This window comes from Sardina pilchardus, chromosome 11, assembly GCF_963854185.1.
Source record: "Sardina pilchardus chromosome 11, fSarPil1.1, whole genome shotgun sequence".
Classification (NCBI taxonomy): domain Eukaryota; kingdom Metazoa; phylum Chordata; class Actinopteri; order Clupeiformes; family Clupeidae; genus Sardina; species Sardina pilchardus.
The window spans coordinates 31,183,004-31,200,333 of record NC_085004.1 but is presented as its reverse complement, the minus strand read 5'-3'; the positions used below and the strand labels follow the sequence as shown (position 1 = coordinate 31,200,333).

Here is a 17,330-nt window from a genome sequence, read left to right as displayed (position 1 = left end):
CCGCCCGCGGGCTGCAGGCTTCACAGAGCCGCTCATGCCAGCTTGGACATCACACAGACATCACTGTGGCGTTACAATGGGTTTGGAGGTTGGCAGAGAGGGGGAGAGAAACTGAGAGAGAGAAAGAGAGATATCATTCATGTTTTCTCTGATGTCAACACACCTTCCACACCACGTTTCCCCTCCTCTGGTTTTTAGCTCAGGATCTCAGTTTCCATCCTTGCCACTAGGATCTCCGGCTATTTTCATACATGTGACGGAAATGAAAATAAAAGCTATCGGTGTCTGCAAAAAGCCTCTGACTGGTGACAAAAAAAGTCCTTTAATAAAGTTTAGGGGTGCTGAAGCGGATGTGTTCAAGAAAAGCAATTATCCTCTGAAACATAACAGATGTGGGCGGAAGAATTTGGTCTCCGATGATGCCAGTTCTCTAATTAAAATGCAGAATCAAAGTGATTTTTTTTTAATCACCGCCTACTTCCACTGTAGCATATCCAGTGCAAACATGTCCTGTTTGATAACAGGGCAGAGCGCCCTCCAGGCTGTGTCAAAGCAGCGTCTGTGCTCCCAACACACAAGCTACTCAGGGTGGGCAACCTTCTCTTATTCCACTGACATGAGTTCACTTACAAGTTGGGCATTCTAATACAGGATTGTACACAGATGTGACCACTTATGCATCCTTTCAGATGCACACACACACACACACACACACACACACACACACAGAGAGTTTTGCATCCTCACACATAGTGTATACTGAACACTATACTGTCCAATTATGTAACTGGGTGAAATACTGTACCGTACAGTAGACCCTTTACTGAAGAGAGCCATGTATGGTGCACATTGGGTAGTCCGCAGGGGTTGCTGTGACCACTGACAGGTGTGATGGAGGAGACTCATTCTTCTTGATGCCAGTTAAAGAGAGTCGTTGGGGATTTGATGTTGTAGCAGTCACGCCGTTAGTGAGATGGATGGGCCGAGCTGCCCACTGAGTGCTATATAATGTAGACGTAGAGAGGATAGCAAATGACCTCTCTGAAAGCATCTGACAGCCCATCTGACAGACATGTAAGAATTTTCCAAAACATAGTTATTGTGTTGTTTATAAGCGATGCTTGAGTAAGTTGTGAAAAAAAGGCATTCCTGTCATTTAGTGGGAAAGATGTTTTAAAGTGTATAATGTGCAATATGTATTTGCTATGCAGTCCTCAAACTCATTTGCATAAAACTCACCAACAAAATGTTTTTTTTTCCATGGCAAAATTTGGAATTTAATCAGGGACATTTGGTGACACAATCCACTGGGACCCAATCACGTTTGGCAGCGAAATTGTGTGATTACCCTCTGGCCTTGTTGCTCTTTCTCTCTCCCTCTCTCTCTCGCTCTCTCTCCCTCTCTTTTTATATCTCTCCTTCTGTCCGTCTCTCTTTCTTCCTCCTCCGTGCCAGGCAAGCTGACTGGTTGGCAATAATACACAAAGGCAGGTCAATGAGGGAAGCCTGACAGCACAGGTTCAGACAGGAGGACCCCCGGCGGTGATTGGCTCACCCCTACATGCTAAGCTCTCCAGAAGCCCACCCTAAGAAGTCCTTTATCCCCCCTGCTGTCCCTGCTGTGAGAGAGGAATGTTCACAAGATTAAGGCCTCATCATTCAACAAACGTGGCTGACAAACACAGGCAGGCGAGCAGTCTGTGAACGTGGTGTGGTGTGAATGATAATGGATTAGGTGTTCTCTCTGGCACGACCATATGGAGATTGCCATTGAGTCAACTGATTTAGAGGGCTATGAATGAATACTGCAGGTTTTTCCCCCCTTTTGTTATACCTTCATTGAAAAAAAAGATGGAAAAGACATTTCAAAAATTTGAATATTTTGATCAGGGAACAATTGAGAAGAATATTTACGGTGATGTTTACAGAATCTGACGTCTGATGTCTATGTTTCAGTTTGACCGCACAGAGGTGATCAAGAGCAACCTGCACCCGGTCTTCGCCAAGGTGCTGTCGCTGGACTACTACTTTGAGGAGGTGCAGAAGCTGCGCTTTGAGGTGTACGACATCCACGGAACCCACAGCATCGGCACCCGCGATGACGACTTCCTCGGAGGAGTAGAGTGCACACTAGGCCAGGTGAGCCTTACCTGGGTGTTTTACTTGGTGCACCTGTTTGTGAACATGTGTATATAGCCCGGTAAGCATCAGTGTTCTTTCTTACTTAGAAGGATCCTGCGGGGCACTGGAGGGTAGCCTAAAGGATGGGTCTCCTTCTAAAAAGCTTAGGGGACATAACATTGTTGTTAAGCTTGTTTGGTCCCCTAGGGGCATTGGTCAAAAGGGGTCTATTCCATAGTGGCGCTACACCAAAAACAAGACCTCTCAAAAAGTCAAGGTCAGGAGAATTAATTCAAAGTAAACACAGGACTTTACAATAACTCACCTTAATAGAGAATAGTGTGGCTAAAAAAAAGCTAGTCACAAATGCACATGTTTGCACATGAAAAGAGATATGTGATTTGTCATCTCTGATCATGAATGGATCACAGATGAAAGACATGGCTTTTAGCGCGTGTGTGCTGAGATTTCGATTGAAAGGAGACGTGTGCTCTGACCTACAGATCGTGGCCCAGAAGAAGATGGTGAAGCCTTTGCTACTGAAGTACGGGAAATACGCCGGGAAATCCACAATCACAGTAGGTTTGGTTTCCACTGACTTGTCTTGACCTTGATGGATGCAGCGAGTCTCAGAGAGCCTCTGTGCAATGACAAAAAAAGAGAGATGGAGAGAGAGATAGAGGTCACCAATCACCATGCAGAACAGAGGAGGGGGGGGGGGGGGGGGGCGGGGCAGAAAAGCACAGGTTTTGCAGATACCGCTTAACACGCCAATGAACTGCCATGTTCAGATGGAAACCTCTGAGAATAAAGTGTTAAGTGTTATGTGAAAAAAAAAACCCTGTAAATGGTAACAAGGTGACATTGAGTCAGCGAGGAGATATATTCACCAGCACTGATTTATGGTCAGCATGAAAACATCTTTTATGCCACTATCTGGAGATTTTCTAGAGGTTGTTAAAAAATGTCACTAAAAATATAATGGAAAAGGCAAGGAGTCACCATCAATATGCAATGAGCTTTCCGACGATGAAAAGCTGATGTTGAATCAACGTTGATATCCGGGAGGAGATGTCAGCGTGGAAAAGGTGACACTGAACCAACATGGATTTTCGCGAGGCGCTTGTGTGCGTTTGAGTAATCACAGGGGGAGGCCTTATCTCTCTGGCAATAAAGGTGCTCCCTCTCTCTCTTTGTCTCTCTCTCTGTCTCTTTGTCTCTCTCTGTCTCTCTCTCTCTCACCCTCTCTGTCTGTATTTTCCATCCCACCCCACCCAACCCTATTCAAAGTCCCCCATGACAGAGCTGGAAGCGGATGTGTAGCCTTTAGCTCTCCTGATTAAGCACGTGGCAATATGGCGCCTGAGAGATGCAGATATTCCCCACGAAGCACACAGCTGCAGCAGGCTCAGAGCGGGGGGCCAAATGTGGATTTGTTGTTGGGGATCGACCCCTCTTGTTGAGGTGGCTGCTTTTGGAGAATGTCGTGCCAGGGTTAGCTGGAAGCCATCAAAGCCAATTGGAACTGAACCAGAGGCCCACGCAGTCAGGTTAATAAATTCAGGGATTAGAGTGAACTCGAGTCGTCCCCCCCCCCCCCCACCCCCCCCAACAACGTGCCTTTTCTTCTCGGGCTTGATAATAAGCCTCCGATTAAAGGAGCCGAGGTGATTCATCACCGCGGCTGAACTTGTGCCTCGATGTGCCCCCCAGCTTATCACGCGCATAATGAGCATAATGGCTTCCCTGTCATTACATATGAGTACACTCCTCGCCGAAGACATGTATCTGATCGCGCTCACGTGCCGACGACAACACGCCATTATTGGAGACGGTACACTGGGCTCCTGTCGCTGTTTTGGGGGGAAAAAAGCCCCGATGGCGCTCGGATAAGTGAGAGTGCACGGATGCTGTGTCTCAATTCTGCCTCCACGGGGCTTCACGAGCCCATCGTGACTTTGGCTGGCTGGGTAGTCTAGGCTGAAGATAATTGTGGAAGATGCTGACGAATATCATGCACAGCAGGTGCTGCTAGAAGCAGCATGAGTGTTATGTTGCGGCTGGTCCATTTATATGGTGAGGTGCTAACTGGTACTCATGCCAAAGCATTAGTAAGATTCCAGGCCACTGTTGGCATCCTTGGAGCAGGACTAATTTTATATGATTTCTTAATTTATATATATTTTTTATGGTAACTCAGCAGATATGCTTCATATATAATTCAGTTTATCATCCATGTTAGTTGCTGTCTTGAGCATTTTAATACGGTATTCTGGGCATACTGTAAATGAAACTGAATAAATGACTTGTTTCCAGCGCTTTAGGCACCCAATGAGCTCTGCTCTGTAGATGTGGAGTTGATGAATGAGCACAGGAAGAGGAACAGTGTGTTTGTGTTGTTAGCGCTGGAAGCCATTAGTGTATTACACAGCTCTACCTCTCCGTACTCATAGGGATCCAAGGGGGCATATGTGTATGCATGACAAATAACAGCTCTCTTAATATCTCTGCATATTTAGACAAAAGTTTTATCCGTCTTCCTGTAGTTGCTGACCACATAAAGTCTGAGAGCTTTTCTCGTCAGTGTATGCCTTCCTCCCTACGTCACAGACAGCTTCTTGTCCTCAGTTCAACTCTTAATAGCTTTATCTTCTCTCAGTGATATGACTGAATGAGTCGACTTCAGTAGGCTATCTACACGGCTGAGTCCAGCTCCCTCTGCAGAAGTGTTTGACTCATTTCTCCCTCTCACTGATGGGTGACATTTCTCTGTTTCAGACTGTCTTTGTCTTCTTCTTTTCCCTCATCTGTGTAAATCTCCCTGCACTGCCCATGTTGGTGTTTCATCCCTGCTCTCCTAATTCCTAATGTGTATTCTCCATGATGATGATGATGATGATGATGATGATGATGATGATGATGATGATGATGGTAATGGTGATGGTGGACATGGTGGTAGTGATGATGATGATGATGATGATTTCATCATCATCATCATCATCATTTTTGTTGCAAGATCAGTCTGGAAATGTTTCATCATCACCAAAAATGCATACAATTACAGTGACATAAAATACAAATATATGTACATTTATCCAAACACTAATTATAACAACTAAATACATCAGATAAACCTCTTCAATTTACATTTGATCATGACTTAAGCTCCATACTTAGTTTTAGAATTGCCTGGTCTACAAAGAAGTGTTAATATTCCAGAGGAATAAAATAAGAGAAGTCTGCGTGCACCAAATGCTCTTCACCATCCCAAACTCTTCCCCTGTGGGGCTGTGTGATGAATCCCCCTCGATCAGAAATGGGGCAAATTGTTTGTTATTAATGGTAATGCCTGTTAGACAGTAGCCTACATAGGAGCAGATGCTGGAGTGTGTACAAATATTCTGGCACATGCCCAAAAATGGGCGAGAACATCGAAGAAGAGTCCATGCAACCATTCAGAAGCCCAGTTGGATTCAATTGGACCAAAGCTTTTTATAGTTTTAATTGAAATCGATGGGCCAATAGCATTTCTCTCTCCCATTATATTCAGCCATTATTTCTGGGCAGTCTTAATGTGTTGCTAAATGACCTGTTGAAGGGATTGACTTACTATCTCTCCATCATTTTGTTATCTTCCTTCTATCATCCCTTCTTGTTTTACCTCAATAATAACTGAAATGTTTAACCTTTTTCTCACCTTCCCTCAAAGAAGGATGACTTTTGCTGGGAATTCAAATGTCTCATGTCTGTGTTCTACATTTTACTTTTGTCTGAGGTGTTGGAAAAAGGGAGAATCGATCCTTTGATCATCCAAATAACTGAATTAGCATCGCAAAGCTTTCATGTACTCCAGAACCTGTTCACTTTGCCTTTTTTTCCAGAAGTAATACTGCCGGTCTTCAAATGAACCCAAAGACATGCAAAGACAGGAACAACAGAGCAGTAATGATTATCTAGAGTAGACTGAGGCTGAAGTTTTTATCCCACATTAAGAATTCATCTTCCGTGCATCTGATTTTCATAATACCTAACAGCAGCAGTCTGCAGTGGTACCGTTGGGGGATGCACAGATGCTCTATATGCAACACGAGAAAGATGAATCAGATGAAAGCATTGATGAACTGTAGAAACCTCTCATTCAGCTTTGTTTCCACGTCTAGGTTCACGCCGAGGAAATCTCCGGCAACAACGGCTACCTGGAGCTCTCGTTCTGCGCCAAGAAGCTGGATGATAAGGTACTGTAAGAGCAAGACACTCTTCTTTCTTCCCTGCCATTACACAATTAGCAAGGTTGTTCGTAGATAAGCACCTGCTCAGTGCAGTTCCGCCCCCACCCCACCCCACCTCGTCCCCACCCACCACCACCACCACATACCAATGAGGCAGGGCTGCAATGAGGATGGAATTGATTTCCCTTTTCTTCAGGTCATTGATAATTTATTACTCGACAATGAAGTGCAGAAGTGTCTGAGTTCCATCCCAGGAGCTCGGTGCCAAGCACCCTGTGATAAATGGGCAGCGGATGGGCTCTGACTCACCCGGTGTGGATGATGAGATTTAGAGTGGGGACTCTGCCCAGTCCTGCAAATGGGCTTAGTTTAGGTTGGCAGCACTTGATGACAGAAGCCAGACTGGAATTGAGTCATGTTTTAATTTTTTCATATTTCACTCTTGGTCCTACAGTATATTTCCTGATGCAGTACAGTATAGCGCGAGGCTGAGCATCGTCTGCAAAGCTTTTCTACATCTAGTATTTCTTTGGATGTGGCTATTATTGCAATAGTTCCCTTTGCTGTCAAATGCTTGCCTCACAAGCTCACACACAGGTGATCGTTCCTTTGCATCAGCAAGCTAAGGTGTGTGTGTGTGTGTGTGTGTGTGTGTGTGTACTGTGTGTGTGTATTGATATATGTCTTAAGAGATGAGTCTGAGTCTTAAGAGATGAACATGGTGAGGTTGCTGGCTGGCACTTCACTCTGTGTGCAAACAGCGCCTCCCACACAAGGCCTCCCACAATACACCACTGGCCCTGAAGTTACGCAGGTGTCTGATCATCCCCCGGCGCCTGCCCGCGCCACACAAACGCCTCCGCACTTCACCGCCCACACCTTCTCTCTGCACTCATCTCCTCTCGTCTGTGTCTCTCCATCTCTCTCTTTCTCTCTCCGTTGGTCTCTCTCTCTCGCGCGCTCCTCGTCTCCATATGCTTTTCTCCTCCTTTGTTGTCACTCCATGTCTCTTGTCTTGCCATATCCCCCCTTTCCTCTATTCTGTTTCTGTAACAGTCATTCTGCAGCCCCCCCCATCAACCTTTCATGATCAGCTTCTCTCGCACTCTTTCTCTTGCCTGGGGCGATGACTTCCACTGTGTTGTTACCGGGTAAAAACACACCGCCGCTTTCTCCCCGTTTTTTTTTTCTCTCTCTCTCTCTCTCCCTCCTTCCTCTCCTTCCTGAGTTTGTGCATTTTAAGGGCAGCTCAGACCATATCCAAGGGACGCCCTCGATTGCTGAAGTCATCCCTAACGCCTCACAAAGCTCAGGGTAGATGGAGAAATCAATCCAGTGTGCCTTTTTCTCTGAACGCGGGAGAGACTCACGGAGATAGCGCTGTGGCTCGACTGAGATGGAAATGTTTGTTTTGGAGCGGAGCGCTTTCGAATTTTGGGAGCGCAAACACAAACACCCTGATCACCCCCACACACACTACTTCAGGCGGTGATTTCATAATGCACAAGCCTGGGACAATATTTGTTCTTTTTTCTCGCAACCACTTTTCAGTCATATCTCCTCTTTTCACTCTCCATCTGGTTCATTCCACCCTTCCTTCCATCGGTCTTTGTCTGCTCTCTCTCTGCTCCCTTTCTCCCTGCTCTCCTTCTCTTTCACTCGCTCTGAGACCTTATTGCAGGCGAGTTTTATGTTGCACAAGTGGCCTCTTTCATGCCTGCATGGATGGGTGCGTCATAATGTGAACCGCCATCACTTTCATGACGGGTGCGACTGGCCATGCTGGATCTCTGATGACAAATGCAGAATTGTGTCTCAACACATTTCAACACTCCGCCATGCCAAACCAATCTCGGCCTATAAATGATGGAATATCAAAACTCCCAAGATTGGACAGGCAGTAATGGGAAATTCAAATTCTGAGGGAAAATACAAATGAATTCTGCCTCGCACATCCAATCTTTGCCCTCTGAGTTATTCTTTTTTATATTCGAGCATCATTATCATCCACTAGTCTAGTCCCACCCTTACAAATTGCCTTTATCTGTGGAAGGCTTTGACTAATGGACACTTAATCAAGAGCTTCGTAGTGCTCTGTATGGATACGGTATGCTCTCTCAACAGACAAGACATCCTCTTGTTATCTTTTCTGTTGTGCTCCCGAATTATAACCAAAACTTTGTCATTTACATGAACGTCACTGCTAATGTGAGTGAGAGGAGGAGCGAGACTACGTGAGTGATATTTCCTCTGGAGTGCTGAGCTCCATATCCAGAGCCCAGAGCATCAAGAGGAAGAGACCATCTGTTTACCAGCAACGCTCACAAAGCACGGGGGGACACGCTCGCTGGGCCTCTGCTCTGTCAACCAAACAAAAGCATTTCTGTCAAAATGAGGGAAGGAGGGAGTGAGGAAAGGAGGGAGAGGAGCTAAAAGTGAGTGATAGAGAGAGACTTCAGGGAGAGGAGAGAGAGAGAGAGAGAGAGAGAGAGAGAGAGAAAACATAGCTTTGATGAAACAGCTAGGCAGATTAATCGCTGCAGCACAATCTTTGGAAAGGATCTGTCTGTTCCAATGACTTTGAGGATCTCATTATGGCGAGTGATATGACTAAAATAGACGCCGCATTATGGAAAGCCCACACATAACACACACACACACACACACACACACACACACACACACACACACACACGCATCACAAACATGGCTCCCCACGCTCCCCCTCTTATATCATCCCATTCAGGCCCAGCGACATCATTTGAGGGGTCAGCACCCCCACTGTTGACGCTGTAATGGCAGGAGGGGGTCTCATCTGATGGGGCATTAACCATCGTCCGCCCTGTGGCCTGCTCTTATTGCACACGAAAGCCACAACCTCCTCTCTTCCGCTGTGGTTTTCAGGGTGAATCCGGCCGATCAGTCGGCAAGCGGGCCCTGAAATCCGTTGAGGTATATGGAGGCGAATGATGGATGTGGATGAGGGCTTTTGCATCCAGGGCGAGGCTTAAATATGGACAAATCACTTGACTAAATCAGTCTGCACTCAAGCCACTGGGAAGTTGTTACCTTGACAACGAGATAGGGGGACTCCTCTTTTTTCCCCGTCCCCGTGGAGATGCATCAGGCTAATGCAGCGAGAAATGGGGACATTAAATGGCTCATTCTGTGGCCCTCCGCTGTGCTCCTCTCTCCCTCTCTCTCTATCCCTCTCTCCCTTTCTCTCTCTCTCTCTCCCCCTGTGTCTCCCTCTCTCTCTCTAGCTCTCTCTGCATTTGTCTCTCCCTCTGTTCTCTTTCTCTGTCTCTCTTCCTCTTCCACACACACATACACAGACACAACACACACACACACAACCGTCACACAGAACATCTATTCACATACACATACACAGACAGACACACACACACACACACACAGACAGACACATACACACACACACACACACACACACACACACACACACACAAACAGACAGACACACACACACACACACACACACAGACACGCAAACAGACACACACACACACACACACACACACATACAGACTCACACACATGTACTGCAGAATCAATTGACCCATGCGCTTACCGCTCTCTGAGCCTGACTTGACGCCCTGTGTCAAATGATTGTTTCGCACCAGTTTCCTGATTTGATTTGTCACAGCGATGAGGGGAAAGCTGCGGCGCGCCCGGGAACAAACCGTGTCAAATTAGCACGGAATTTATTTAGCTGCCCGCACGGAAGATCACATGCGATAGCCTTGCTCAACACAGTCCCCCTCATGTCCCACGGCTCTGATAAGGACCGCTTGGTGGTCGGTCTGATATTTTCACACATTTTCATTATCATTATTACACTAAATAGATGGTGTGTTTTTTTTCTTATCTCTGTGACCATATTGCAGGATCTTTTCAGTAAGTCCGATCCATTTTTGGAGATCTACCGAATCAACGATGACGGAACTGAACAGCTGGTCCACAGAACCGAGGTAAGGGGCGCCATATGTGCCTGGTGCCCGTCTCTGCCTCTCCACTCTCATGTTCAGAGAGGGTTTCGTCCCTCCTCCAGGGCTCTCACGCTTTGAGCTTATCTTGGAGTGAGATTTTGCTGGAGAGGGATTGGAGGGAAGTGAGAGATTCTAATGTGCATGCCAACTTATACATTTGGTGTTATGCCTTAATAAGTCATTAGGTGACATGCTATTAATATGCATGCTAACATGTCCATTTTAGTAAATAGATGCCATGTTTGCTATTTACATGATAACATGCATACAGGAAAACCTTTATGTGTGTGTGCATGTATGTGTGTGTGTGTGTGTGTGTGTGTGTGTGTGTGTCGGGGTGTGTGTACGTAGGTGTGTATGTGTGTACACTAGGTGTGTGTTTGTGTGTGTGTAAGTGTGAGTACTGTATGTGTGTGTGTGTGTGTATGTGTATGTGTCTGTGTGTGAGAGAGGGAGGGAGAGAGAGGGAGAGAGAGAGAGAGAGGGAAAATAAGAGATTTGAAGAGGTGTACAGATAATAACATAACACCAAGGACAAAGCCAATGGATAGATGATCAGAAAATGTGCAGAGTCACTCGGACAGCATTTATCAGAACCATTTCACATATCTGACTTGAAAAGCCCCACGTTCTCTCTCTCCTATTTACCTGCCCTCTTTTGAGCTGTCTTTTTAATTTTCTATGTCCTTTTAACTCTAACTACCTGACTGTCTCTCTCATTACACGTAATCCTTAAAAAAGTAATTAATCCATTGGTGTTATTTGATAGGCCTATTTTACATAGTCATTTTATGTTATTAAAAGGTACTCCATCCATCATTGCATTTATGCATAGTGAAATGGTCAAAATATGAATCAATTAAATCAATTAAAATGTAGGGTATTATCTCATTTGGAGTTCTACCATTGCTTGGGCTACACCGTTTCAGTCTGTCTCTGATTTCCACTATTAAGGCTATGAGCTGAGACACCAACACATCAGGCAGCAAGTAAAGTTGCAGTGGATCCATAAATGAGTTCAAAGTTAATTTAATGAAAAGATCTGTCAGTTGAGTGTCTCATGGTCAATGCACGAGGCTTGAGACCGCTGTCTCTTCTCCGGTTCTCTCTACGTAGTAATGTTGCTTTTCTCTACTGTTCCTGTAGTCGTGTTACAGTATCTTTCTACTGTGTGCTCGCTCGCTCGCTCACTCGCTCCCTCTCTCGCTTGCTCCCTCTCTCGCTTGCTCCCTCTCCTGCTCGCTCCCTTCCTCCCAGGTCATCAAGAACAACCTGAACCCGGTGTGGGAGCCCTTCAAAGTGTCCCTCATCTCGCTGTGCAGCTGCGACGAGGACAGGAAGCTGAAGGTAAGGGGGAGGCCCTGTGGGTCGGCCCTGCCTGCACAGGGTGGGATGATTGGCCACTCTGGGCCTCAGAGAAGCTCCCTGAAGGACACCCTCTCTCTCTCTCTCTCTCTCTCGCTCGCTCTCTCTCTCTTTCTCTCTCTCTTTTTCTCTCTCTTTCTCTCTTTTTCTCTCTCTCTCTCTTTCTCTCTCTCTCTCACACTCTTTCCTTCTCTCTCTTCCTCTCTTTCTCACACTCTTCTTCTCTCTCTTGCTTTCACTCTCTTCCTCTCTCCCTCTCCCTCTCTCTCTCTCTCTCTCTCTCTCCCTCTCCCCCCGAGCCAGCGCAATCAGTAGTGGGGCGCAGTGCCCAGAAGAAATAAAAGAGAGCCTATAATAACCACAGAGAGGGAGCGAGGGATGGTGGGAGGTGGGATCAATAAGTGACCCGTTGAATGAATCGATAATTAGTCCATTTGCACAAATGGCTCTCTTTCTCCCTCCCTCCCTCTCTCTCTCTCTCTTCTGTGTTATTCAGTGCCTAGTGTGGGATTATGACTCCCGGGGGAAGCACGACTTCATCGGGGAGTTCTACACCTCCTTCAAAGAGATGCAGAAAATCGGTGGAGGAAACAAGGTCAGAAAGCGCACACTCAGTACCTTCTCTCTTGTGTCTGATGTTTGTCACCCTTGGTGTGGCTCTCTGTGTAGTTGGACCATGTTTGTGTGTGTGTGTGTGTGTGTATGTATGTACTGTATGTGTGCTGTGTTTATGTGGCTGGAATGAAAGAGATGTAAAAGGTAGCTGTTTTCTGTGTGTGTGTGTGTGTGTGTGTGTGTGTGTGTGTGTGTGTGTGTGTGTGTGTCTGTGTGTCTCTGTGTGTGTGTGTGTGTGTGTGTGTGTGTGTGGTGCATGTGTGTATGTGTGTGTGTGTGTGTGTGTGTGTGTGTGTGTGTGTGTGTGTGTGTGTGTCTGTGTGTACATGTGTGTCTGTGTGTCTGTGTGTGCGTATGTGTCTCTGAGTGTGCATGTGTGTGTGTGTGTGTGTGTGGTAAGGATGAGCTGGAAGGCAATGTGGAAGGCTCAGCTGTCTGTCTGTTCACTCTCTCACTCCCCCCATCTGTTGTGAAGGTCACATGGGACTGCATCAATCCCAAGTACAAGCTGAAGAAGAAGAACTACAAGAACTCGGGCTTGGTCATCCTCAGTGACTTGAAGGTGAGGAGGAGAGGAATACCCTGTGGTCTGACAAACAGCAAGATGAAAGATGGTGGACAAATTGCACACTGGCAATCAGCTCAGCAATCAGCTGGCCATAAAATAACATGAAAGCTGCGGAAATCATCTCCCACCTGCCAGTGACTACACACACACACACACAAACACACACAAACACACACACACACACACACACACACACACACACACACACACACACACACACACACACACACACACACACACACACACACACACACACACACACACAACACACACACACTGGATCATCATCATCATCATCATCATAATCATCTTCTTCTACAATCACTGTAAATATGGACAAAAGATGGAGCCCTTCATTGCCACTACCAGACATGAGCTTGACTTTCGGGAGCAAATCCTGCTAATTGACAGATTGAGATATTTGCTCTCATCAGACCCTGGCATTTCCACAGTCGCCTAATCCCATTCACACACACAGGCCAATTAGCACAACTGGGCATCTAAGCCCCTGTTCTACATTCAGCCCAAATAACTCCTGATCAGTGGGGCTTGGGGTGAGCAGCCTCCTCCCCTGATCTCCAGGGGCTTGTGTATCACTGGAGACCACAGAGTGGCATTCGCAGCCCTGGTTACTTACGGCTCATAGGCTTTCACTCAACTGCTATAATATCTCTCACAACATTAACCAGTCTGTTTAATTCAAGGTCATTAAATTTTAAAATTTCTGCTTTGTTCATTGGAATGCGAGGATCCTTTGATCCTCATGTTTCTATTATAAGATATTAAAACGTACAACCCCCAGGATGAATGGGATGGTTACAGAATAGCTTATGATCAGTAACATTGTGTGTGTGTGTGTGTGTGTGTGTATGGGGGGGGCACTGAATCTGATGTATATTTACTTTTTCTATTTTCTGTTCCTCAGCTTCACAGAGTCTACACATTCCTTGACTACATCATGGGAGGATGCCAAATTCACTTTACAGTAAGCACAAAACCTCCTCACATCATGCACGCTGCTCTGTAGAAGAGATCCTGAGACTTTTGTCTTGTCTGCACTGCTGCTGGCGGAGCTGAGCTCATTTGATTTGCTTTGGAGAGCCTGAATGTCTCTTGCGTCCCCAAAATGGCTCATTTGTGCGCGTGTTCACTTAGCAAGCGCTCCTGTCATCAGGCGAACGCAGCGGTGACAGCTCTTTGATTTTAAGATGGCACTTGCTAAATGTAACACATTAGGGTCAAACTAGCGTGCTTTTCATCAAGGGCGACAAATCCCATCTTTCCTGTCAGGGACCCCACTGGGCGGCTCGTGTAGATATGAGTGCGCTGCGCTGGTAAAAAGAGGCTGGGCTCTCCCCGAGGACTTGTTTCCAATTGAAGCCATATCTCAAAAATCGCTCCCCTCGCTCGGCTATCACCAAACACATACTCCGCCGCGGCTCAGCTTACCTCCTTGTAAACATGATAAAGAGATACACGCATACGGAGACCCCTCTCACACAGGAGCCGACATCAACTGGTGTCAATCATAGAGGAGGAGGAGGAGATTGGCGCTAGACCAGACTCACATCGATAGATGTCCATAACCAAGCAGCTTATTCCCTATGCCGCTCATAATTGATCAAAAACAGAAGTTGGCGCATCAACTAATTTCTACCCCATGTGTCAACCAGATGTCAACAGTGTGTGTGTGTGTGTGTGTGTGTGTGTGTGTGTGTGTGTGTGTGTGTGTGTTATGTATATTCTTGTTTACTGCCGATCACTCCCGTACGCCGGAGTTTCTCTGTACACATGTTGTTTGCAGAGTAGTGTGGCTCATGGTATTAACATCTGGTTGATGAATAAATGTAAATGCACTTGCCCTCAGCTGTGGCAATTTCCATATTGCCCCTGTTTAAGTGATTTATTCAGATAGTGCTGGAGTGACTGCAGACAGAATGTCCCACTCCATCTCCCACCAGCCTGCATATCCCATCTAATTGGTCATTATTATGTTGGTTAGACCATAGCTCTGTTGCCAACATGATGTGTGACTGCGGCCGCTATTGTGGCTAATGGTAATATTGTGTGCAAATGGCTTTTTGTTGTTATGGCAGCAATTATCTTTGCATGGAGTCGTGTCATGGCTTTTTTTATGCCTTCTAATCATTACTCCTCAGACCAAGTCGTTGTTGTTGTTGTTGTTGTTGTTGTTATTTAGGTTGCGGTGGATTTCACTGCGTCTAACGGCGACCCACGCAACAGTTGCTCCCTTCACTACATCAACCCGTACCAGCCAAACGAGTACCTGAAGGCTCTGATCGCTGTCGGCGAGATCTGCCAGGACTATGACAGGTGAGTTGCAGCGTGCTGCCGAGATGCCGGTGATCTCTATCAGCACGGACGTGCACTCCTCTCATGTGGAAAATGAAAGTGAGTGTGTGTGTTTGTGTGTGCGCGCGCGTGTGTGTGTGTCGGTGTCAGGGTGTGTGTGTGTGTGTGTTGATGTCGGTGTGTGGTACATCACCTCCTTTATGGTGACTCCGTGAATCTGACTGTATTTGATCTCTGCGGCTGAATGAGATGGAAGTGAAGGGGATGGAAATAAGGTGCCTTTCATCTGCATTTACCGCCAGAGACAGATGCTTTTGTCCAACATGGCATTTACTGTAGAAGCTGCTGATGTGTAAGGTGAGAATATGCGACTATGACATTATTGTCATCATCCCTTCTAAGAATTTAAACAGATGAGAGTGAGAGTGTGTCTGAGAGAGAGAGAGAGAGAGAGAGAGAGAGAGAGAGAGATGTATCAAAGCAACTCTGTTTAAAGATTTCCAATGTGAGATACATCTTGACCCAGTGTGATCAGTGGCTGAGTGGTGAATGAATAGGCGCAGTGACCATTTTTCATCAAAGAAATGAATTCATGATTTTGACATATTGAGTGACCTTTTGCTTCAGATGAATTCTCTGAGGGAGAGTCTATTCGTTTGAGCCGTGCAGGGTCATGAATGCCTCCAACTAAAGATCAGTGAAGGAGAGGACTCAAAAGTGGTTCCTGTCAGACATATCATCTTTGGAAAGCCTGAGACAATGACTACTTAGGAAAGACTGGGAGAGATGAAGTATCTGTGCTACTATTTCAAAACATTGAATGAGCCTGGTGGTTCAGTAGGCTATTGTAGTGTGTGGTAGGTAGCCACCATATGGTGCGCAAACAGACCGCTAAACAGGTTGTTGTGGCAAGCAGTCACGGGCTCTCTGAGGACGAGACAAAAGTGCCCCTCTGCCAACACCTACGGCTCCATCTCGCTTATCTGTGGAACTGGGAGTGAACCGACGAGAGTGCATATCATCGCTCCGCGAGCAGACGCTGGGGAAATCTCCAATTAAATCTGCTCTAGGCAGCGTAGCTATCTGAGACACTGTGTGTGTGTTCCTGAGTCTGTCTCTCCCCCCCCCCACCCCCTCACCCTCTCCCTGCGTCTCTGCCAACCGTTGTTGTTGTCAGCGTCCTTGTTTTCGGTGTTGGGTCACTAATGGGCCCGCCACTTCCTACGGTGCAGAGCGGCAGCGTGGGCGGATCAAATGGCAGTGCCCGCGCGTTCCTGCTCCCCACCTGGTTGTGTGTGGACGCCGCTGTCCTCCCTGCTGAAGACCAGACACTCGCTGCCACTGCCTTGTCAGGATGCCCAGCTCTGGGTGCCAGGCCAGCGAGCAGGAGCTTATTACGTGTCAGCAAAGCAGACAGTCATCCAAACAAGAAGCACCGGGAGGCAGACACTAACAAAGAGGGGGAGGGAGAGAGGTGTTTACAATAGTGGTTTACCTGAATAGACTATTCATTCACCTGGATCCTAACTGCATGTTCTCTGGTCCCCCGATACCATGACATGTGTGTATCTGTAATCCTGTTATATGTTGACAGTATTTCCTTGTGAGAGTATTGTAAATAGTTTACTTTTCGCTTCCTTTCCTCCAACCTACCAACCTTCTGCTTGTAGCCTTTACGGTACTGTTGGTTTATGAAATCTGAATGAATGCGTGTGACTGTTTTTTTTTAATTAGCTCCTGTCAGTCTGGATTTCAGCGTAGCTCCACTGGGTTTGCACACTTCTATACTGTTGATGTTCTTATGAGCTAATGTGCACGAGTCACGCTGCTGGTGGGTGTTTTCAAGGCAGACGCCTTATAGAAGCTCATTAATTACCGGCTAAACAACGCTAATTAGATTGGTTTCAAAGGGGGGGATCCGCTATACTGACGGCACAATGGCAAATGAGAATCCACTTAACAAATGGATTTTCATGTTTGATGGGAGAGGGAAGCTACCGGTTTGATGAGAAATCATAGCGGATGGCTGTATTGCATTACAGATGCCTCTGCACTGAAGCAGATGCTATTGCTAGCGCATCATGGGATGGCTAAGACAGGCAGGAGAGC

General features: G+C 46.5%; 1 protein-coding gene across 1 annotated transcript in view; it reads left to right on the top strand.

The window, feature by feature from the left end:
* Positions 1–17,330, top strand: part of cpne7 (copine VII) — a 34,939-nt gene that overhangs the window by 8,153 nt on the left and 9,456 nt on the right. The window contains exons 3-11 of the mRNA XM_062548598.1: positions 1,957–2,139; positions 2,625–2,699; positions 6,282–6,356; positions 10,259–10,342; positions 11,618–11,707; positions 12,222–12,320; positions 12,816–12,902; positions 13,834–13,893; positions 15,109–15,242. Coding sequence (XP_062404582.1) covers positions 1,957–2,139; positions 2,625–2,699; positions 6,282–6,356; positions 10,259–10,342; positions 11,618–11,707; positions 12,222–12,320; positions 12,816–12,902; positions 13,834–13,893; positions 15,109–15,242 — 887 coding nt within the window. The remainder of the gene's footprint in view (positions 1–1,956; positions 2,140–2,624; positions 2,700–6,281; positions 6,357–10,258; positions 10,343–11,617; positions 11,708–12,221; positions 12,321–12,815; positions 12,903–13,833; positions 13,894–15,108; positions 15,243–17,330) is intronic.